The 23,625-nt window shown below is 48.4% G+C and overlaps 1 protein-coding gene across 5 annotated transcripts in view; it reads right to left on the minus strand.

Moving 5' to 3' along the window:
• The window catches only part of RBM6 (RNA binding motif protein 6), a 77,645-nt gene that overhangs the window by 33,092 nt on the left and 20,928 nt on the right, over positions 1 to 23,625 (minus strand). For 3 of the 5 annotated variants that reach the window (XM_028517894.2, XM_036030308.1, XM_036030309.1), the window contains 3 exons: positions 22,864 to 22,953; positions 21,492 to 21,561; positions 11,830 to 11,903 (listed from right to left, as the gene is read on the minus strand). In XM_028517894.2, coding sequence (XP_028373695.1) covers positions 11,830 to 11,903; positions 21,492 to 21,561; positions 22,864 to 22,953 — 234 coding nt within the window. Of the gene's footprint in view, positions 1 to 1,384; positions 1,391 to 11,829; positions 11,904 to 21,491; positions 21,562 to 22,863; positions 22,954 to 23,625 lie in introns of those variants that run through there. The other 2 variants (XM_036030310.1, XM_036030312.1) reach the window with 2 other exon arrangements.

The following is a 23,625-nucleotide window of genomic DNA, read 5'->3' on the forward strand; positions in this document are numbered from 1 at the left end:
ATGCAGGGGGGGAAGCATTTACAAAATGCAACACCCATTCAGCAAACTAGGAACAGATAGGAACCGTTTCAACTCCATCAAGAACATCGGGGGGAAAAGCCCCTCCAGTTGGTAAACATACGTCACCAGCCAAGTGCAAGTTGAAACGACAACAAGCCCACTATGCGCCCGTTAGAACGGCCACACCCCAAACACCGACACCACCAAACACTGCGGAGGATGAGGAGCGGCAGGAGCTCCCATTCACCGCTGGTGGGGACGCCAAGCGGTACGGCTACTTCGGAAGACAGCCCGGCGGTTTCTTTCAAAACTAAACACTCTTCTTACCATGTAATCCAGTAATCATGCTCCTTGGTATTTACCCAAAGAAGCTGAAAACTTATATTCAGACAAAAACATGCCCTGGCTGGCGTAGCTCAGTGGATTGAGCGCGGGCTGTGAACCAAAATATCGCAGGTTTGATTCCCAGTCAGGGCACATGCCTGGGTTGCAGGCCATGACCTCCAGCAACTGCACATTGATGTTTCTCTCTCTCTCTCTTTCTCTTGATCTCTCTCTCTCTCTCCATCCCCCACTTCCCTCTCTAAAAATAAATAAATAAAATCTTAAAAAAAAACCCCACACACAGATGTATTTTATAGCAGCCTTACTCGTAATTACCAAAATTTGGAAGCAACCAACATGTTCTTCAGTAGGTGAATAGGTAAATAAACTGTGGTCCATTGAGACAATGGAACATTATTCAAAGGTTTAAACAGAGAGAGAGAGAAAAGAAGAAAAAGCTGTGCAAACACATGGAGGAACCTTAAATGTGTATTACTGCACTGACCGAAAGAAGCCAATCACTATTACATGCACATTACTATGCTGCAGAAGCCCATCTGAAAAGACTACATGCTGTGGGATCCCAACTGGATGACACTCTGGACAAACACCATGGAGACGGTAACAAGACCGGTGAGTGCTAGGGGCTGGGGGAGGAGAGACGAACAGGGGAGCACAGAGGATGTGTGGGCAGTGAAACTACTCTGTGTGACACTACACTGCCACCATATATATATATATATACACACGTCATTAACTCTGTCCAAACCCGAAGAGCGTACAACCCTAAGAGTGAGGCTTCATGGGAACTACAGACTTCGGCTGACACCAAAGTCTCACTGTGGACCCACCGACTGGAGCCACTGCACCGCACTGGATGGTACGGAGAGCTGAGTGTGGTGGTGGAGATGGGGTAGGATGTGGGAATTTTCTGTACTTCCTGCTTAATTTTTTTTAGTGAACTTAAAACTGCTCTAAAAATACAAAGTCTATTTAAAAGGAAGAATATCCATTAATTAAAAAATAGTAACAGCAGTACAGGTTAACCTTTTCTTTTAACCTGTGTTTTACTAATTTTCTATAGTGGAATGAATACCAATCACACAGTTTTCCACAGGGGTATGAATGAACCATTCTGACACCACTTTGTGTATATTCTAGGACTGAGCACCTAAGTAAGAATACTGTGGATAATGAGAGCTAAGATTTTCACTGTTAGCAACAGGAATTACAAATAAGGTTTAACAGTTCACCTCCGGCCAAGATGGAGGCATGGATAGCACACTGTGCCTCCTCGCACAACCAAAGAAGGACAACAAGTTTAAAAACAAAAATAACAATAACCGACAGAAAATCAAACTGTACGGAAGCCTGACAACCAAGGAGTTAAAGGAGAAACATCCATCCAGAGCAGCGGGAGGGGCAGAGTCTGGAGGCCAGTGGAGAGGGCTCACAGCAAGGCGGCAGCTGGAGGACCGGGCAGGGCTGAGGCTGGCAGACTGGGCGGTCCCACATTCACACGCAGATAAACGGGGAGGAACAACTGGGGAGCGAGACAGACCACACAGCCCAGGGTCCCAGCGTGGAAATAAAGCCTCAAAACCTCTGACTGAAAACCCCTGTGGAGGTTCTGGCTGCAGGAGAAACTCCCAGCCTCAGAGGAGAGTCCGGTGGAGAGACCCACAGGGTCCTAGAATGTACACAAGCCCACCCACCTGGGAAATGGCACCAGAGGGGCCCAATTTGCTTGTGGGTAGTGGGGGAGGTGACTGAATGCCCACCAAGCAAGTGCCATTGTTCCCTCTCGAACCCCTCCCCCACACACAGTGCTACAACGCAGCCACGTGGGTTGTCCCGCCCTGGCATAAGCCTAAGGCTCTGCTCCTCACTACATAACAGGCTCGCAGAGACCAAAAAAAAAAAAAAAAAAAAAAGGGCCCAAATGAAAGAACAGATCAAAGCTCCAGAAAAAATACAACTAAGTGATGAATGGATAGCCAACCTATCAGATGCACAATTCATAACACTAGCAATCAGGATGCCCACAGAATTGGTTGAGTATGGCTGGAAAATAGAGGAAGAAATGAAGGGTATGAAAAGTGAAATAAAGGAAAATGCACAGGGAACTGGGAGTAATGGGAAACCGGGACTCAAATCAACCATTTGGACCAGAAGGAAGAAATAAACATTCAACCGGAACAGAATGAAGAAACATTAACTCAAAAAAATGAGGAGAGGCTTAGGAACCTCCAGGACATCTTTAAACGTTCCAACATGTGAATCATAGGGGTGCCAGAAGAAGGAGAAGAGCAAGAAACTGAAAACTTATTGGAAAAAATAATGGAGAACTTCCCCAATCTGGCAAAGAAAATAGACTTCCAGGAAGTCCAGGAAGTTCAGAGTACCAAAGAAGATGGACCCAAGGAAGCACACACCAAGGCACATCACAATTACATTACCCAGGATGAAAGGTAAGGAGGGAATCTTAAAAGCAGCAAGAGAAAAGGAGACCATTACCTACAAAGTAGTTCCTGTAACACTACCAGTTGATTTCTCAAAAGAAACCTTACACTTTGGAACACTGTAACGAAGGGCTTTGAAAATCTGCACCCACATTTATTTAAGGTTACATATGGCTGCTTATTAGGCATGTTGTATCGCTTTATTCTGAGATGCCTGTAGTTGGAGACAGTTGCAAAGTGCTCCAAACACTAATACCGGCATTAAGAAAACCACCGTGCCATTTCCCAAGAGTGGGATGTGAATTCTTTCAGTATTTTTTCTTGAAATATTTTCATGTAAAATGGTAGTATATTGAAGAGTTTTATTTTATTTTTATCCTCTCCTGAGGACATTTTTTCTTTGCTGAGAGATAGAGAGAGACAGACAGACAGACAGACAGACAACATCGATGGTAGAAACATTGGTTGACTGCCTTCTCGTACACGCCCAGACCGGGGCTCGCATCCCAATTGAGGATCTTACCTGCAATCAGGTATGTCCCCTGATCGGGAATTGAACCCATAACTTTTTGGTCTATGGCATGATGCTCCAACCAAGCCAAAGCAGCCAGGGCTGTTGAGGCGTTTTATATCTCTAAATCAGGTAGGAAGGTCTTTGTATTGATGTAAAGATTTACTTCTCGTCCCTTTTTCTTGTTTAAGCTTCACTATAATGTGACTACAACCAGGTCAGTGAACCCAGATCCACTCCTGAATGAAATCGTGTCTGTCCTTCCAACAAAGCATGTTGACTTCGTATGAAAGGTCAGTGCCACATTTTAGATATTCCCTGGAAAACTGGCTGACATATTAAGTATTTCTGTTCAGAGAAATCACAACTTCTTTGGTTTTTCTAGTCACTCCTACTGAATGTGTGACCTGCCGACTCCAACCCGCCCGCATCCAACAGGCACGTCTGCCAGATAACAGAATACCTCAGTCCTGTCTCAGGCTGCTTCTAAAAAATCTGGTCAATCCATCAGACGGGCCCCACTCTGCAGCCCCCATTCCAAAGTCGAGCTTGTGACCCAGGTCTACAGGGGAGAGGCCTGCACTCTCCCCACACTCCTAAGGCCACCCGCCACTCCCCCGCCGGCGGGGACAGAAGGAAGGCAAGGAGAAAGGCACTTCATTAAGAGACAGCCCCTGGCAGGCTGAGTCTTCCGGTCTTGGGCTAACCACACCTTCTGTCCCCGAACAGCCAAGTTTCTCAGCCTCCGGACTATCAACACTTTGGGCCCAACAATCTCCCACTATGCGGCTGTCTTGGGCACTGTAGGATGTTTGGTGTCAGCCCCGGCCTCTCCCACCAGATGCCAGCACGGACAACCAAAAACGCCTCTGGGCATGGCTAAGTGTCCAGTGGCTGGGGAGGACAGGAGGGGTTGTCAGAATTGCCCCCCTGTTCTCTCCAGCTGCTTTTAAGAACCGCTGTCTTTCAAAAAGATGACCAGGCCAGTGGTGTCTGTGCCCCTCTCCCCTGGCTGCATTGCTTCTTGGTCTAAGGTGACGAGCACGCGGTCTCTCGTTGCGTGTGAGGTGTCTAAATCCACCTCTCTCGTGGGGGAGCACACTCGCTGGTTTTCTGAAAAGCCAGGCTAAGATCCCAGTGCCCAGGAATGGGAGGTTTGATTCCGGCCCTATTTCCCATCCTCAGACCCCAACCTCAGGCCCTGCCTAGCAGGGGACCCTCTTGGGACAGTTGACAAGACAGCTCTTGAAGCCTCACATTGCCTTCCAAAGCACCGTTTCGGCCTGCCAGGAGAGCACCTCCGACTCGTCACCAATCATCTACTTTCTGTGACAGGACTTCTTTTGTTCCTACGCATTTTCCTCCAGATGGAGCATTTACACAGATTAAACACAGATCTCACTCGACCCCAGATTCTGGTAGAATGCACTGTCATTAGCATACGACATCAGCTCTACTATTCTCAGCATGTGAGATTAAGAATATTAATCCAGGCCCTGACTGGCGTAGCTCAGTGGATTGAGCGCGGGCTGCAAACCAAAGCATCCCAGGTTCAATCCCCAGTCAGGGCACATGCCTGGGTTGCAGGCCACGGCCCCCAGCAACCGCACATTGATGTTTCTCTCTCTCTTTCTCTCTCTCTCTCTCTCTCTCTCTCTCTCTCCCCCCCTCCCTTCCCTCTCTAAAAATAAATAAAATCTAAAAAAAATAGAAGAATATTATCCCAGATAAACTTATACATAATCACCACAGTCATACCGTCAATACTCTCAATAAGAAATACCCACATGTGCACACTGCAAACACTACACTTTACTACGTGTAACAGATACCTAACCCACGCATAAATGAGCTAGAGGGCAGAACCACTCACACCCGAACACTCGGCCCAGTGGAGAACGAGGCCCTGTATCACACTATAACCTGCAAGTTCAGCTCAGATGGAGAAGATGCCCGACGTTCAATGCCACCGACAGCCTAAGAAAATCCTGTGATACAGGAGCTGTCAGAAACCAGCAAGGCTCTCCACCACACAAGTGCTAGAACAGCCACGGTCCTCGCCTGGTGCCCCCGCGTGCGTCCCTCAGATGCCGTCAGGACAGGCTATCCAGCCCCCTCCCCTTTCTCCCCAGAAGCCCAGATGCCCTAGAATCATGGGAAAGGCCGTGGGCAACAGCACCACGTGAACCGGCTGCCAAAGACCAACGGCCCCCAAAGCAGTGCCACCGCTTCTCAGGCATCTCGGGTCCCCAGGCGGCGGTCAGGCCACCAAGGAAAGGCAGGACCACCAAGCCGAGTCCGCTGTTCCAGAATCACTCCTACTACTGAGCACTGCCACATGCCAGCCCCCGGAGCGAGCACTTCACATACATCACACACACTCATCTCACAGCTGCTCCGGGGCAGGCCCAAGGATCCCCCCTCCACTCTACAGGCGGGGACGCCGATTCAGGAGTCAGGAAAGAGCCAGGAGGTGACGAAGCTGGAATTCCAAACCTGTCTGTGTTCCTCACCCTGTAATGTCAGGAGGCGTACAAAGTCATGAATCGAAGTTATGATCCAGATCACACACTGCACTGTGCCTTTGTATAACCCTGAGTGAGTTCATTGGAATCACACGTATCCCACCTGCTTTCTCAGTGACTGTCTGTCACCAAGTTCCCAAAGGCCACGGAGACCGAAAACACTCTGCACGTCCCATTTTGTCAAGTCAAACATGAACTGAATCTACAAGCTGGAGGAGATATGACATCAAAGCACAAGGTTAGATGGTAGAGGCACATTTCCAGTTTAGAAGAACTTAAGAACTGAATTACCTCAACCCACAGAAACGAACCACAACATGTATGGCAAAAATGATTATACACTTCGCAGGAGGCACACTGGAAGTTCCTCTTAACACTGCCAAATGGTAAGTATTCACTTTTCCAATTCAAAAAGACTAAACTGAATCCAGCTTAGAGCACCCCTCGTAATTATGTGAGAAAGTCTGAGATACAGCAAAACCGGGGCTGGGGCCCCAGAGCGCAGGGTGTTAAAGCCACAGGCCAGAGGTCCGGTGTGCTCGGCCCACACCCCGGGCCCCGCGTGTGGGGCATCCCTGGCTCCTCCTGCTGGGAGAAGCGCAGGTCCGGAGGCTGAGGCAGGAGAACCTCCCAGAGAGGCCGGGAGGCGGTCCTCTGACAGTCGACCCCGGCCAACAGGCTGAATGGGAAGCACTGTCGATGCAGAAACAACCCTCCTGGGCAGAGCCACGTCCTTTCTCAGCCGTACACTCCAGGGAGCCGAGACGGGAGCTGCTGCTCACTGGAGACCTCCTTGTTTCAGTCGGACGGGAAGTGGCTGTCGTAACGGGTGCTGGACACAGCGACATTCAGCCACCGACCCAGGTTGCACAGGAGGAGGGACAGAGCTGGGGTGCAGCTCCAGGCAGTGCGCCTCTCGACATGCTGCCTCGGCCCGGCTGAGACCCCACCTCTGCACAGGCCACCGGACCGCATCATCCGGTCCCCAAGCCCTAAAACCACTTTTCATTCTCCTGAGGGCTTCAGTTCTCCAGAGAGCGAGATCTTCAGTAGCTACTGATGACCAAGTTTAGAATGCATTTCCTTTCTTCCCCCTGAAACCTCCCTGCAGGCAATCAGGAGAAGGTACCGAGATAGAAGTTTCTGGAAGAATGGCAGGACTCAAGCCGCATTCTCCTCGGGGAAGCAGTTTTGGGGAGAGGGTGCAGGCACACGACTGCAGGAATTTGTAAAGGTTTTGCTGTTGCTGCCACTCGGAAGGCACACAAGTACAGTACGTAAGTGTGCACGCAGTGCTGCGACCAACCTGAGCAGGATCCCGACACGCCGTCTTCAGCCATTTCCCCATTATGCTCTCACAGGAGAGTCGGCAGGGCTCTGTCACGGGCGAGGAACCCTCACCCAGGCGTCCAGCAGTGTTCACCCTTCCCGTGCCCCAGACATGAGCCTGCCTGTGACCTCATTCTGCCGCAAGGGCAGACCCCACCTACGCTGCGGCGTCCTTCACATGCACACTCCCAGAAACACCTGGGCCGTCCTGGGGGCCTCGGAACCCCAAACTCTCCTAACTCCACTGACACAAGCAGCACCTCTGTAAAATCCCAAACAACCTACAGCCCTTGTGTCCACACGGCAGAGAAGGCCAGCTTCTCATAAAATTCTCGTGTCGGGTGATAACAGCCCCTTCCTTGCACCGATGACGTCCAGCTGATTCGGTCACATGGCCCAGGCAGCTCGGGCCCAAGAAGGCCACTGGCGCTAACACAGTTGAGTAAAAACTTCCATGGAGATTAATTCTTCTCCCAGAGTCATCTTATGAGAGAATTTTAGTGAATATTTGGCCAAACATGAACAGGTAACAAACATCCGATCTGCAAACTTGAGAAAATAAAATGCTAGTTTCTGCAGACCAAACGACAACAGTCTGAGAGAGGAAGCACCCAACACGGGCGGCCGGCACGAGGGACGGACCCTCCAGCACAGCGCTTCTCACTCCCTCCCAAGTCCCGCAGCAACGGCGCACCCCGCACAAGGAAACGACATTCACCTTCGGTCTCCAGGGGCTCGGGCGACAAAGAAACCTAAGGGTAGCCCTGGCCGGGGAGCTCAGTTAATGGTTAGAGCATCCTCCTGACATGCCAAGGTTGCAGGTTCAACCCCCAGTCAGGGCACACACAAGCATCAAACAATGAATGCGTGAATAAGTGGACCAACAAATCGATGTTTCTTTCTCTCTCTCCAATCAATAATAATCCCGTATCCCAGTGTATATATGACACTGCTAGAAAGCACTGTGCCCACAGGGGGCGGGATAAAGAGAGGCCCTGCCTCCCAGTGCTGGCTGGCTTCCCACTCCTTCCCAGACAGGGAAGGTGAGGTCACCCGTTAGAAACCACTTCCCGTCTCGGCGAAGGCGAAGTGGTGCTTGGCGAAGCGGCGCCCTGCGGAGCCCGCCGGCCTGGGGGCAGCTGCAGAGACACTGACACAGTGCCTACCCAGGGACCCCAGGGACGGCGCTGGGGCAGGGCTGCAGGGGCTTTGGGTATCGTCTCAAACAACCTCATGTGGGCGTACATAACCCAGGACATTTGCAAAGCAAGCTGGCAGGCTGTAAGTATCAGTCGACGATGAATAAAAACCATTTCACACCAAGAGCGAGTGACAGAGAGTCATACACAACCCAGCCCAGAGCATTTCACAGAAGCCTCCTCAGAGGCGCACACGGACCCCGCTCGGAGAGGCCCGGCAGGGTGCCGCAGCGCCTGTGCCGGTCTGGGCTCCAGACCAAACCCGAGGCGGCGATCGGGTGAACAGACGGAGACGTCCGTCCTCCACCAACACCTGCTCCGTGCGCTCGAGGGAGCGAGGCCTTCTTCCCCCACATCTCACGTCTCCTAGAAGGTTCTGAGTCACTGTGTTCTTGGGAGCTCGGCCCGTATCTGTTTCCTTAGAGAATACCCAAGCAGGAACACTTACGTTCCTAGAATTAGGACGGGAAATTCTTGACGTGAACAGGGGGAGAGGAGGAGGAGATGACTGTCTAGTTTCAAACGATCACTAGGTACCAGGTGCCGTGGAAAGTGTTCTCTGTACGTGTTTATTACCCACCAAGAGTCACCCCTCAAACGTGACGTCACTCCTCAAGAAGGCCCCCCGGCCACCCCATCTAGAACTGCCCTGTCACGGGCTCCCTCAGTACAGGCCTGTGTACTGTCTCCATAGTGCTCAGCATCATCATATGATTTCAAATTTACCTACTTGCTTGTGCACTAACAGAGAATCGGTACGACTGCCGTGCTTACTGCGGCAGCTCCAGCCCACCGGCCAGTGCCTGGCACACGGCAGCCCGTGCAAATGCACGACCCCATCTGGCGCACCCAGGGCCCCACGGGCGGTGGCAAGAGAGGCCGCGCGCCTGAGGGAGGCTGAGAGACTTGCCAGAGACGGTCCAGCGGGGAAGTGACATGTGACCGCGGGGCCTGTGCTCCTCTTCTGTGTGCCACGCACCGACTTCCCCAGAGACCCCATTAGCAAAAAACTCCCCATCAGAACGGTCTCCACACCCCCCAGTGGTAACAAAGGTTACTGAGAGAACGCGGACTGCATCGTGAAGTCTACAGGAGGAGGCTGTTGCGTGGCTGCGCTAGCAGGATGCCCTCAGTCCCGTGACTAGGGGAAGAATAAAAATCTAGGCAGACGCCCTGGCTGGCGTGGCTCAGTGGACTGAGCGCCAGCCTACAAACCAAAGGGTCGTTGGTTCAATTCCAAGTCAGGGCACATGCCTGGGTTGTGGGCCAGGTCCCCAGCAGTGGGTGTGCGAGGGGCAACCACACACTGATGTTCCTCTCCTTCTCTTTCTTCCTCCCTTCCCCTCTCTAAAAATAAATAAATAAATAAACAGAATCTTTAAAAAGTAAAAATCTAGGAAGTTGACTGAATAAGGATATGGTGATGTCTTATTAAGGAATAACTCCAATGAATATTGAAAATGACATCAGACAAAAATTTGGAGTTATTGAGAACACCCACGGGATCCGTAAGGACCACGGAGTCTCTGTCAGCTTTCTCACTGTGAGATTATCGTCCTGGAAGACGGGGCCGCCCCTTACTTACACTCCCGCACGGAGTGCCATACAGTACCCTATGCCTGAGGGGGTCTCCCCATCAGAACATTCTGTTTCACACCCGAAGACCCCGGGCCTGCTCCTGCTCCTTGCCACCCTGCCCTGCCGTTCCACGCGCAGGACAAGGATCACTCGGGAGGGCGCTGGAGTCCCCGAGAGTGCTCGGGTGGGTGGGGAGGGCGAGAGGAGAGAGGGTGCTTGTGCAAATGAACACATCTTCCCCGACGTGGCTCTAACAGAGACCCTGCCCCAGGGTAAGCCTCGGGTCTAAAGAAGGCTGCCCTGGTTTCCCTCCGGCGCTACACTTAGCGGGCTGCATACTCTCAACAAGACTTTTTTGTTGGGATGGAGGAAAGGGCAGTTAAGGCACAATACTCCCTTACTTTTTAAGACCAAAGATTAACTAGCTCTGATAAAAAGCAACACCCCTCCAGAAGAAACACAGTGAGCTGGGAGAAAGGTACAAAAGAGACGGCATCTGCCATGGCTCCCCGCTGGTGCTTCCGTCACTCACAGTATGGCTTAGGACAGAGGCAAAGGACTTCACAACTCCCCTCTGGTGAGACCGAGAACTAAATGGGTGCGCGCACACTACGACCGGCTGTCAGAGAAAACCAACCATCAGCGTGCGGACTGGGACCTTCCTTCTTCTCTCCCAGTCCTGGAAGGCTGCACGGCTGCCGACACGTAACTCGTGTCTGTTAATGGCTGAGTCGATAATGGGCGTGGAACAATCAGCCAATAGGAGCTCTGCCAGGGGTACGTGGTCCTAATCCAGTCATTCTCTGAGGATCTGGCAATGTTTGTACCACTAGCGACAGATGGATACATCAGTTTTCCTCTAATTGCTGCTTCTCCCAAAGGACTGAGAGATGTCGCCTCCGTAAGGGGAGAACAGGGCCACAGAAGGGAACGGTTCGGTGCGCTGAGCCGTGCCGAAGGGGACACGGCTCTGACAGCAGGGCCTCAGGCTGTGACAGAGCAGCTGCCCCCAAGCAGTACCGCTCTTCTCCACCAGGGCGTCCTTTCAAGACCCTGGGTGCACTGCATACATGCTCTTAAGAACAGGCAGTGGGTACATAAAAAATGAAACTATATCGCTAAGTTTCCTTCTCTCACTTTACCGTTGGAGGACCTGGGACACTACAAACAGCAACAACAAACAAACAAAAACTTTCCCTAAGCAGACACCAAGACGTTTCATAATTCTTCCCCAAACTACCGGGCGGGGTTTAATAAAGACCCAGATGTCAGAGCTAGGGGAGAGCCGAATACACCTAGGTGTTTCAAACATAAGGCACGTACAGATTCCGCTTCACCAGCTTTGACTATACGCAGCCAAGACTTGAGTACAGAACTCCACTTTGTGAAGAACAATTAATGAAACAGACACGAGCCATCCACGACTCTCTCCTCCCCGCTGGCCTTTGTACGACAGCAGCACGTGCAGGCGGCTCCCGAGTGGCACGGGGCTGCCACCAGCGGCCTTCGCCCTGGGTCTGGATAAGGGCGCTGCCCCAGACGCCGGAGCCAGGCAGCGCCTCGAGAGCACAGAAACCCAAGGATGCCCCTTTGCGTCAGGATGCACATCTCCGTCGTACCCGCGGGGAAGCCCCGCCAGCTCCTCCCCAGCTACTGTCTCTGGAATGCAGTCCAGCTACAACTGGGCTCTGGTTTAAATACGCTCCGCGCCCATGAACTCTTCCAGAGGAACCTTCCCAGCCTCTTTCAGAGTTTCTCCTCACCACCGCTTTTTGGTTGGAATGTGGTATGCTCCAAATACAGATTTCTGGTACCTTTCCAAAGTTGAATCATTTGAAACCCTCCCTCCCATACATAAAAATATATCCTTCCAGCATCATTTGACCGAAGTGTAAAGCAACCTGGTTGGCCTCCATGCATCCGATGGCATCTTCCAAGAGTGAAAACTCCACGCAGACATAGCCATAGTCGTAACCTGGGGACAGCATTTAAATACAGACGGGAGTGGTGTTAGTGCCTTGCAAACACAAAAGACAGACTTAAACCCCCTGTTTCTGAACCCCTTAAAAACACAAGCCCTCCCAACTAGCCCCTCCCTCCCCTATGCTAGGCAAAGCTGCTACCCCCAACACAGAAAAAAAGTACTGAAGGAAGGTCTGGATGTTTCTGGACTTTGAGAGTCATTCCAAAAAATGACTTTTCCTATTAACCAAGAAGATCCTCTGCCCCCTTAGCAGTGATGATCTGGAGAGGGTAATCCCACAGAAAATTCAAGTGGGGGCCCAAAACAGTTTAACCACAGGCTGAATCTTCTGGAAAAACAAAGTCAACAAGAATAGGCAAGTATCTGAGGGAAAAAAAAAAGTGTCCCAAGAGAGGAAGTAGAAGTGACTGTCCCAAAGCCGTGCTAACAGGCACCGCTTTTCAAGCAGAAAGAAACCACCTTAAAGACAGAAGTGCCGACGGGCCGCGGCAACCACTCTGTTTGGATGCCACGGGAGGCTTCCGGCTGGCAGGGGGCAGACCATCTCAGGTCTCCTCTTTTTTCCTTGTTTCAACTCAAGTCACAGACCAGCTCAATCTTCGCAAAAGGAAGAAGGTGTGAAAGCATAAAGAAGTACAGAGAGCGGGGCCCAAACTGTGCTCTCGCACGAGACTGGGGGTGGGGTGGGCTGGGGGGGGAGGGCCACGGTTAGCAATCAGCACACACTGAGGAACGGTACGTACCGTCGGTCAGAACACACCCTTCACCTTTTCCCCGATCAAGCGTCATCTGTGGCTCTCACGACCCATGAGGCGGCAAAGTCATGGGATTTACAGGCTGCTGAACTCTACCCCAACCAGCCCACCCTCTGTCACGCCCCCGCTGTGCCAGCATCTGACTACGAAAACACACCGGCCTGTGCAACGCTGCACAGGGGGCTCCCACGCCCCCCCACTGCCTTGCAGGGTAGAGAAGCTCACTGTTCGGGGTGACAGTGTGCAACTGGAACAGTGAGGAAAAGGTGTGATTTGCTCAGGTGAGAAACAAAACTCAGGAAAAGAAAACAACACAAAACCAGGGACAATTCTGGGCACAAGGTATGACAACAGGAAGCTGCCAGCATGATTAAACTAAATTATTAATAAACTAGGGCAATGGAAAACATAACTTAAAAAGTGGACCAAAGTTAGTAAAATGGGTTGGATTCTTTGTCAGTGGAACGAATGGCCTGAAATGTTTTATTAACCTATAACCTAAGATTTGTTAAACACTCCAAGTTCTTTATGAAAAGTTACAGTGGTACGAGGTGATGTTGCTTTTAATTTTTTGGAAATGACCAGGAAGTATAACAGAAAGCTGCTGGAAATCTCCAGCTTTCTACCTAATTTCACAGTTTTGACCATAACCCCTGTAACCTCCACTTAAACTTACCACAAAATCAGCCTCTTCTGATTAGTAACTCTTGGAAGAAATGAAACTAGTTTAGAGAAACAGTGTGTGTTTGTGTATATCCTATTAACAACAGAAGCTGTTTGGTTATTTGATTCTTCTCAAGTAGACTCTCTTGATCAGACTCTGCACATCTCACCCACAAGACGTCCTGCACCGTGCACAGGGCTCTGTGTGTTTTTGGGAAACACTGTGGAACAGCAGGAAACCCGAGGTGCCTTTTGTCACCGGGCAGCCACTGCAGACGCTCCAATGCCCGTCCACAGTCAGAAAGGGGCCGCCACGGAAGGAGCAGGGATGCTCTGACTGTGTTGGTGCCGGCTACGCACACACGAGGGAGTGTCTGGGAGTGCGGAAAGCCACCCACAGCCGGTAAAGGAAAACAGGAACTGATGCCGAACTAGCAAAGCCTCGAGTTTCCTTTCTATGCTTACAGAAGTGACTACTGTGGCCCAGAGGAGCACATGGAATCCGTAGAGAGAGGGGGTGGGGGAGGGAGGGAGAGAGGGGGAGAGAGAGAAGAGGATTCACGACAATATTCATACTTTGCTAAAGGACAAACAGATACTAGAGTCACTGGGAGGAAGAGATGCGGTCTGCAGGAGACACTAAGAGAGCCGAAGAGCATCTTTATATGCCAACCCTGCAATACTGTATGTTGACAGTGTACTTCAGGTTGAATATTAGGTTCACAAACCCAATGCTCTGCTCAATTTCTTACACCCATAACGTTAGCTAACAAAGATGAACAGAAATTTAAAGTTTAATTATAATGCCTAAAACTTAAAAAATAATGAAAGTTTAAAAAGTACATAATCTTGATCCAAGGCGTTTTGTGTGTCCAAGACTTACGGTTGTACCACAATGATTTCTAGCAATTAACAAAACCGATGACAACACTAAGCAACACTGGCACAGCACTTGCTGCTGCAAGGCTACAAAGTACTTCACAGACATTAATAGAACCCTCACAAGACAATCCTATGAGGCAAGTATCACTAACCCCACTTTACCCAGGGAGAAGCAGGCAAAAAAAGAACAGTGATTTGCTCAAAGTCACCGATGGTAAGTAGCAGGATCAGGCGTCGAACTACCATTTCGGAAGAATGGAGTTGGTCCACACAAAATCCATCCCTCTGACGTCCTGTGAGCACTGTCAACTCTCCTCCCCCAACTACGCATATGAGTTGCTGGTTTATGATAAGACCGATGAAACAAAGATACGCACTGAGGATTACTTGGTAAATCTCTGAACGCTGCCATTATGGTTCTATTTTATTTAGTTCATCATCTGCACCAACTGGTTTTATATATTTAAATATATATATATATATTTTTTTTGGCTTATATTTTCAAGTAGTTTTCAAAGTTCAAAATTAATCCTAGGGCTGCTTCCTCTTTGATGGTTCTCTGGGCCCAGGGTAAGCTCTGTTAGAAATTCTCACCTTTATTCAATTCATTTTTATTTCATTGACAGTAACAATGCCTTCTAAGCACAGTGCATGGGAGTGTCCTTGTCCTCAGAGAGCTCAGTCTAATAAGAGTTATGTCAAGTAGGTACCCTGGCTGGTGTGGCTCTGTGGATTGATTGCCGGCCTGCAAACCAAAAGTTCGTGGGTTCAATTCCCAGTCAGGGCACATACCTGGGCTGTGGGCCAGGTCCCCAGTTGGGGCTGCGCAAGAGGCAACCAGTCTCTCACACATCAATATTTCTCTCCCTCTCTTTCTCCCTCCTTCCCCCTCTTTCTAAAATTAAATAAACAAAATCTTAAAAAAAGAGTTATGACAAGTAGATAGGTATTGACCACCTAAAGATGCTACATCAGTTGAAAAAAAGGAGTTATTCTTTTTTAAATTAAGCTGTAATTGACAAACAACATTGTATTAGTTTTGGGTGTACAACAGAATAGTTTGATATACGTATATATAGCAAAATGATGCATCTAATTAACATCCGTGACCACACATAGTTACAACTTTTTCCTCGCGATGAGAACTTTGAAGACCTACTCTCTTCACAAGACGGTCACCGTGCTGCGCCCCGCCTTCCTGGGACTCGCTTGTCTAGGAACAGAGCCGACGATCTTGCCCAATTTTTGTTCACTTCAAAACAAACAGAAAACCCACAGAGCAGCCATGAGCAGGAGCGGAACCTTCACAGGTCCGCTCTCCTCCCCAGCTGGGAACCCTGCAGGCTGGCGGGGAAAACGGTGCGGGCCCCGCGGAAGGGTCACCCAAGAGAGGAGCAGCACTGGAAGGATGCTGCAGCGAACTGCGCATGCGCAGAGACGATCGCGGAACTGGCGAGGCCCCAGGTCGGGGGCGAGGACTTCTTTGCATGTCCGCATCCCCAGCACGAGCACAACACCCGGAGCACAGTGGCACTAGGTCGATGATGTCTCATCAATCGTGATGAGTGTGTCCACTGGAGTGACACACGGGAAACATAGTTTCTAGAGGTCTGTGCATAGGCAGGCGCTCCAACTAACTCACCGCATGCTCTCAGTCAGGCCGCCCCTCTCTGGGCCGGGTTTCCCATATTCCAAGTAGCACTGACGCTAACTCCTCTGCGGGGGGCACGAGACAGTGCATTTCGGTGCCCCTGTGCTTCTGTTACATAGTCCTGTCAGACGGCTGCCTCCGTGTGGCAGCTAACATTTTCGCACGGATGCATTTCCTTGCTAATTTCTAATGTGTGCTGAGAATATTCTGCTTCTCCCACAGGCTACAAAGCTATTTTCATTTTGAGTGGGAAGAAAAATATGGCCCATAAACATTCCCCCACTGCCTTGGCCCTAGTGCAAACTGAAGTGCAGCCCCCACCCGGCTTTCTGCCAAGTTCAACCACAAACACTGCCGCAACCAGCTCCCTTACCGGTAGCACTTGCCCTCCACGCAGCCACTTTAAAACACAGACTATTTTCGATTAAGGTCCCCCCCAACGGTTCCGTTTCGTCGGAGAGGCTTGCACCTCTGCCACACGTGTTCATCAGCTGATATAAAAGGGGAGCACCTTTGAGGCTCTGACATTAGCCCAAAGGCTGAAATGAACAATTTAAATTTTCTAACAAACACAGAATTTTAAATTACTTACAGCGGTACGAACGGCAAAACAAAACTCTTCTCCCTCAACACAACACCGCTGCACGGTTTTAGAGACGAAAACCCAGTCTGACAGGACCGTTCTGTGCCAAACTTCTCGGGGGGTTCTACTCACCCAGTGTTTTATTTCCGGAGTTTGCACACACGTGCTAACTTTATACCCTCTAGGGCTGAAGGAACACTCCCCGGCATTTAGACAAGTGTTAGTTAACCATCAATTCATTCGTGGTCCGAGCTGCCGCCGGGCACGGTCACAGCGCGGTGTGTGACGCGGGACAACCCGGCCACGGCTTTCTTCTTTGATTGGGAGGCAAGCAAGGGCGGCAAGTCACTCAGTCTGCGGCACAAATGCAGCTGATAGGTCACCAGGAAAAAACTAATGAAGCCACACTAAGCAATGGTTTTGCTACTCTGTCACCACCATTCAGGAACATGTGATTCACTGTTCTAAGTGACATCATCTAGTCACTTCACCTCAGCAGAGCTGTCAAGAGCTACTGCACAGCTCCCCGCCCCCAGCTCCTGCAACAAGGATTTTCTAACTTGCACTTGACAATGGTGACAACCAACTTCGCCTCTGATAAATGCCAAAGCACCTGTGGGCATCCAAATCGGACACAGAACAAAGAAGCATTTTGTTAGTCCTGCTCCTCCTGCCCCCAAAACAACGGAACGAGCTGCAAAAGGCAGAGATCAAGCCAACGAACAGCTTTATTTCCTCTTTCCAGGCCAAACCTAGTTTTTAAAATAGTGGTTAAAAAAAAAATAGCACGAGGCCCAACAAAACCAAGAGGAGAGAGAATACATAGCAAAACTGACATTCTTTCAACAGGGCTAAGTTCCACAAATGAAATACTACCATTTCCCCATCCTGGTTCCTAAGGTGCACGTTGAGGTGGTTTCAGACCACTCTAAACATCTCAAGAGTTCCGGGCCATTCAAAAACTCCCCGAGCGGCAAAGCAGCCCCCTTTTCATAGGAATAAATGATAGAGAAGCATCCCCAACATGAGACTGAAACAACCAAGACCTTTCTCTCTAGGAGTTTATCAATTCTATGAACCAAATACGTTTTAGAGGTTGAAATATTCTCTTCTAAACTTTGGGTGGGGCATCCACAACAGAGAATACAGAAGTCACGTTACGAAGTGTACACCTGAAATTTATGTTATTAACCAATGTTACCCCAATAAATGTAATTTTACAATGAATTTTTAAAAAAGATTTTATTTGTTTATTTTTAGAGAGAGGGAGAGGGAAGGGGAAAAAGAAGGAGAGAAACATCAGTGTGTGGTTGCCTCGTGTGCCCCCCACTGGGGACCTGGCCTGTAACCCTGGCATGGGCCCTGACTGGGAATCGAACCAGAGACCCTTTGGTTTGCAGGCTGGCACTCAATCCACTGAGCCACACCAGCCAGGGCTAAATTAAAAAATAAAAATAAAAATATGCACTGGAACAGAGGTGCAAGAGCCTTCCGGAGAGCACACAAAAAAGCCAGGCCTGTCTTCATGCACTCTCCCCTACTTCTCGTGCACCCTCTCCAACGCCCACGGAGTCCTGCTTTCTTCCCGTCTCACCTCTCTCAAACTCGGGGCGTCGCTAACAATTAATTATTCTCCGACCACTGATTACCTCCAGGCATCCTTTTACACTTCTTTTTTAATCCTGCTGCCTCTAAAAGTCCTCTTCTTGTCATTCTCTAGTAGCTTTAAGATTAGAAATCACCAAACACTTTTCATCGAGTTATCCAGAGTAGTAAATTCTTTAAACTTTCAGCCAAAAAGAACCCATAGCTCCCAGATTCCCTTACAAAAATTGAATTACAAGGTATTGTGGCCTATTCAGAAGAAAAATACAGAACCCGTACCCACTTCCACAAAAACCGAAGACCTTTACAGCCAAAGATTACACTGTCTGCGTTCACCAGCACGTCATCTGCACCCCAACACTCGGGTATGGGTTGGTGAGTGAGCCACAGACAGGGTGGGGCAAAAGTAGCTTTATGGTTGTTCATATGGAAAATAATACAACAATAAATAATAATACAAGAATAAACTCTGCATTTGCGTACGCATAAACGTAAACCTACTTTTGCCCCACCCTGCATTTGGCAGGTAACACCAGAGAATTAATTATTAAGTCTTTCAAGATTACAAAGGGCTATTTTATTTAAGAAGATGAAAATATAACACCATATTTTATGGACAGCATAACTGAGACTAGGGACAGTTACTGAACTCTACCAGAAAGGTACAAGTACCAGTTAGAGACCATTGACATCTGTGCTGAGACTCTGTAAATGTTCGCCACACTCATGAAAATACTTTTAGGAAACCAACTTTTATGTGACTTGTCAACCAATGCTCAAAAGGTGTATTTTTTAAAACTAACATATAATTTACATACCATGAATGCACCTTTTTAAAGTGTGCAGTTCAGCCCTGGCTGGTGTGGCTCAGTGGATTGAACACAGGCTGCAAACCCAAGGGTCATAGGTTTGATTCCCAGTCAGGGCACATGCCTGGGTTCGGGCCACGTCCCTGGCTGGGGCATCCGAGAGGCAACCAGTCAATGTTTCTCCTTCCCTTTCCCTCGCTCTAAAAATAAATAAATAAAACCTTAAAAAAAAGTGTTAAAGTTCTCAGAACACATGGTTGGTTCCAGGCACATTCTTCAGCAGACAGGTCAGACTGCGCCGCCATGACACCTGACCCGCCCCTCCGTGCTCCCCGCCACCGAAGCGGTCACAGCTGCTCCGCATACATCACAGACGCATTCATTCCATGCGCGCTGGGGCCGGGCAGTGCCAGGCGGAGCTCGCAGGAAAAGGGATGGACCAAGACAAGCAGCGTTCCTGCTTTATGAGGCCGACTCTCTAGCCGGAGGAACAAGACACACAAAACCGCTGAGACAAGTACCGGTGACAGGCCCTGTGACGATAAACGAGGACATAACTGAAAGTGACTGAGGGGTGATTACAGATTGGGGCGGAGGGGCAAGGCCTCTGAGAAGTGAAACTGAAGCCAGGAACTAAACCCCAGAAGACAAGCGAGCGTCGGCGCCAAGAGCAGGCCAAGGCCCTGACAGAGAGCAGCATCTGCGCCGGCCGAGGGCGAGAGAAGAGGGAGCGACGGTGCGAGCATGAGCACGACAAGAGCGGCAGAGAGAGGCAGAGAGCGGCACAGGATGAGGCCCCACGGCCCAGGGCCGGCTGGAGCAGGACAAGGAGCTGGGAGTTTCTTCCAAGGGACACGGAAGGCCACCAGAGGCTTTCAGGCATGGCAGTAACACAATCTAACTGGTATTTTTAAAAGTTCACTCTACTTGCCACACAGAGATGGAATATGGATAACACGGGACTGGTAATCCAATCCTTCCATTAAAAAAAGAAATATATATATTTAATACAAATATACATTAATATATACTTAATATACTATCACTTCATATAATAAAATGCCAAAAAAAAGACTGCATTTCCTGAAGGTATGTATTTTTTTAAACCAATGTCCTGAGTGATTTCACATGTGTATCAATGTTTTTGGTTGGCCAGTTATGATTCTAACAGCTACCACAGCCAGCAAGCTTAAGAACTTCCTTTGTGGATGCTGTACATTAATATTAAGTTTTATTCAGCTAATAAATCTGACGATATAAATAGAAAGTCAATAAGTACTGAAGAAATGAAGAGTTTAAATTGCTGTTATTAAACATCAAGACATCTTTTCTTTCCTAAATATATCAATACTTAATGAAAGCAGTTCATAAAATAAGATCCAAGCTGAGTTTATTACCCTATTACAGTTAAAAAGCATCTGCAGCCTCTATACTCTCCTTTAGTTCCCAAAGATAACAGTGAATCAAGAAAATGTGTAGGAGACATGTGCAAAAAGAAAAAAAAAAAACCAAACCAAAAAAAAAAAAAATTAAGTCAAATGTGCAAGAACAACAGAACTCTTAAGTTGTGTTTCCACAAATTCAGAGTTGCTTTTAAAACAAAGAAATGATTGGCTTCTGAGAAGTATGCTTCTGAGTTTGTTCTCAAATTACAGAAAAAATATTTTTGGAGTTATTGTGTTTTAGCACCAGATTATTTTAAACACAAAATTTTATTTTTGTGGATAGTTTCCTTCTGCAAAACAATCTGAAGAAGCTACCTAGTTAATGCAAAATTTTTGGTTTATTGTAAGTTGTTTAAAAGTAATCTATATCCTCAAAAATATGGCATGCTCTTAATTGAAGAGTCCTTTAACTTGAATTACTGAAATCTAAGTTCTGTGAAAAGACTAATTGCTCTACCTTCTTCAATTTAAAATTCTGCACGATAGATCATTACTTTTATTTTTAAACCATTTCTTATTATGTAGTGCTAAAAATACTGGTCGATACCTTCAGCACTGGGCACCTCCCTTTTGACCACACTCCCTGCAGTAAGACTTGCAGGAACCAACGGAACTGCTACTCTCAAATTTAGAAGAATACTTTGAAAAGTTTAATCTGCAGTTCAGACCCCAGAACGGAGGTCAAAGAGAAAGTTCTTCTGGATCTCTTTATGGGTCTCAACAAACTAGCTGCTGTAGGACTCCGTTCTCAAAGCAAGACTGAAAGTTCAAGGAAGCTCTAATTTGTATGATTTTTCTGGAAAGTTGTACATTTCATGCTGACGCGATAAAATGTAAATTTTCACATACAGTAAGTTTATTACATATTCCACCACCATGAAGAACATAAGTAGCAAGATCAACGATGTAGTCATGTCAGATACACTCGGGGACAAACGCTGCAGCACTCACTCTGTCTCACGGGCACTCGGAAGCACTGGGAGAGGCACTCTCGTTGTCCGTGTGGACACGACATCCACAAAGAACAACAGCCAAGACTAGAGCTGGCTGTTACGTGACGGCACCGACAGGAGGCTTCTGGAAATCTTAACTGTGGCTTCTTTAAAATTTCCTGAGCAGCACAGAATGCCGAGATCCGACAAAGCCCCCTCCTAATCCAAGGCCACATGCACGACCAGGAGCTCACCTGCGTTATACTCCTTCAGCTGCAAGTCCTTTACGGGCATGTCATCGGGAGTCCGGAAGGCGTTAAGAATCTGCAAGAACATGGTATTTACAGTAATGACAGAAATCATAATCAAATACTAATATTATATTTTCCCTACTGACTTAATTTAAAGCTATGACTACTTTATAAAGGCAAATAACTTCATAAAGGAAAAAATTTACATAACTGAAAACTATGATTACTTTGTAAATGCGCTTTGGCATTCAAACATGTTGAATGAGTCTAACATAATTATTATTCAAAAGTTCCCAGGCATATAAAAAAGGCAGAAGAGCCTAACTGTCACGAGCTGGAACGCAGGCTGTGCGTGCCCTGTGCCCTGAACTCAGACCGCCGGCGACCTGGGCCTCCCCGCTCACCGGTGGCGTGACCTGTCCGGCCCCGTTTCTCCTCTGTTCAACATCATATGATACACTGAATGCATTCCAGTCCACACACTTCGCTCCCTCAGCCCGGGGAGTCCTCTTCCTCCTCTTCTGGACAGTTCCCTCAGTGCATTCAGTCCTGGGCTCAAATGTCACTTCCTCACGATGGCCTTCCCCAACCACCGGATCTAAAAGAGTCCCTACCCCAGTGACGCGAGTGCTTTGCTTTACTTCCCTGCAGAGCATTCATCACTGCCTGAAATCACCTCCCTCTGGCTTACTTGTTTTCTTACCCACAGAGGCAGTGACTTTGTAACGGTCACTGCTGATCACTCAGTGCCTACGCGGTGCCTGGCCTACAGGAGTCCCTAGCATCTGAAGTGAACACGTTAGGAGGACCTATTCTTAATACATTACAACATTCAAATGAAGTAATGCTTGTAAGGGAAGTACGTGACGTAAGCGTCACATAACGCCTGACCCAGAGTAAGCACTGTTTGTTCTTACTGTAATATCCCGACCAAATTCTTCCCCGTGTTCAGCCGTACTGTAGTCAGGCAGTCCTGTAACACTGAGGAGTGAGGGAGCTCCCGATTTTCACTACTGTAAATAAACCGCACCTTTACTCCCCCGACCTCGGGTCGGAGGACAGCCATCACTCGTCATGACACCTTTTATAAACCTTGCTCCCCCCCACCCCAGGTAGAACATGCACAACTGGTGAGGTGTGACTGTGCTCTCTGGCGTGCCAAGGCCAGTTTCCTGGGCCAGCCACCGCGCTGCAGCGGCACGAGACGTGGGCACTGCCAGGAGCTAGGGGAAGGACACCCAAGGATTCCCTGCATATTTCTTTGCACCTTCCTGTGAATCTGCAGTTTTTCAAAATAAAGTTTAAAACAATTTTTTAACCAACCAAAAAAATTTTAAAGAGCAAAAGGAACAACAACAAGAAAAAAGACACATACCTCTTCTTTTGTGGCATTTTCAGGCACCCCACTTAGTCGAATAAGCTTGCTCGGTTTCTCCTCACTTGGGCCAGTCCTATAGTCTTGATCCTGGAAGCCAGAATAAGAAATTATTTCAAAAATAAATATGTGTTAGTACAAAATGAAACCGAACATAAAATACAGGTACTCAGATTCAAAAATCAAATTAATTTGCATCATGTGAAGATATGGAAACTGCCCTGGCTGGTGTGGTTCTCAGTCAGGGCACGTGCCTGGGTTGTGGGCCAAGCCAGGTCCCCAGTGGGGGATGCTCGAGAGGCAACCACACATTGCTATTTCTCTCCCTTCCTCCCTTCCCCTCTCTCTAAAAATAAATAAAATCTTTTTTAAAATTTTACAAAAAAGATATGAAGAACTGTAATTTTCTGTTTTACTGAGTTCCAAAATTTGACCTCAAATCATTAGAATACAAACGTGCTAAGACCAAGGCTCACTGAGGGAGTCTTAAAATAATAAAGTGAAATCTTTGTTTTTTTTAAAGACACATTTAGTTTTTGTGGGGTTTTTTTTAAGATTTTATTTATTTATTTTTAGAGAGAGGGGAAGGGAGGGAGAAAGAGAGGGAGAGAAGTATCAGTGTGTGGCTGCCTCTCACATGGCCCCCATGGGGACCTGGCCCCCAACCCAGGCATGTGCCCTGACTGGGAACTGAATAGGCAACCCTTTGGTTCGCAGCCCAGTATCAACCACTGAGCCACACCAGCCAGGGCATAAAGTAGA

The sequence above is a fragment of the Phyllostomus discolor genome, chromosome 7 (assembly GCF_004126475.2).
Source record: "Phyllostomus discolor isolate MPI-MPIP mPhyDis1 chromosome 7, mPhyDis1.pri.v3, whole genome shotgun sequence".
NCBI classification, from domain to species: domain Eukaryota; kingdom Metazoa; phylum Chordata; class Mammalia; order Chiroptera; family Phyllostomidae; genus Phyllostomus; species Phyllostomus discolor.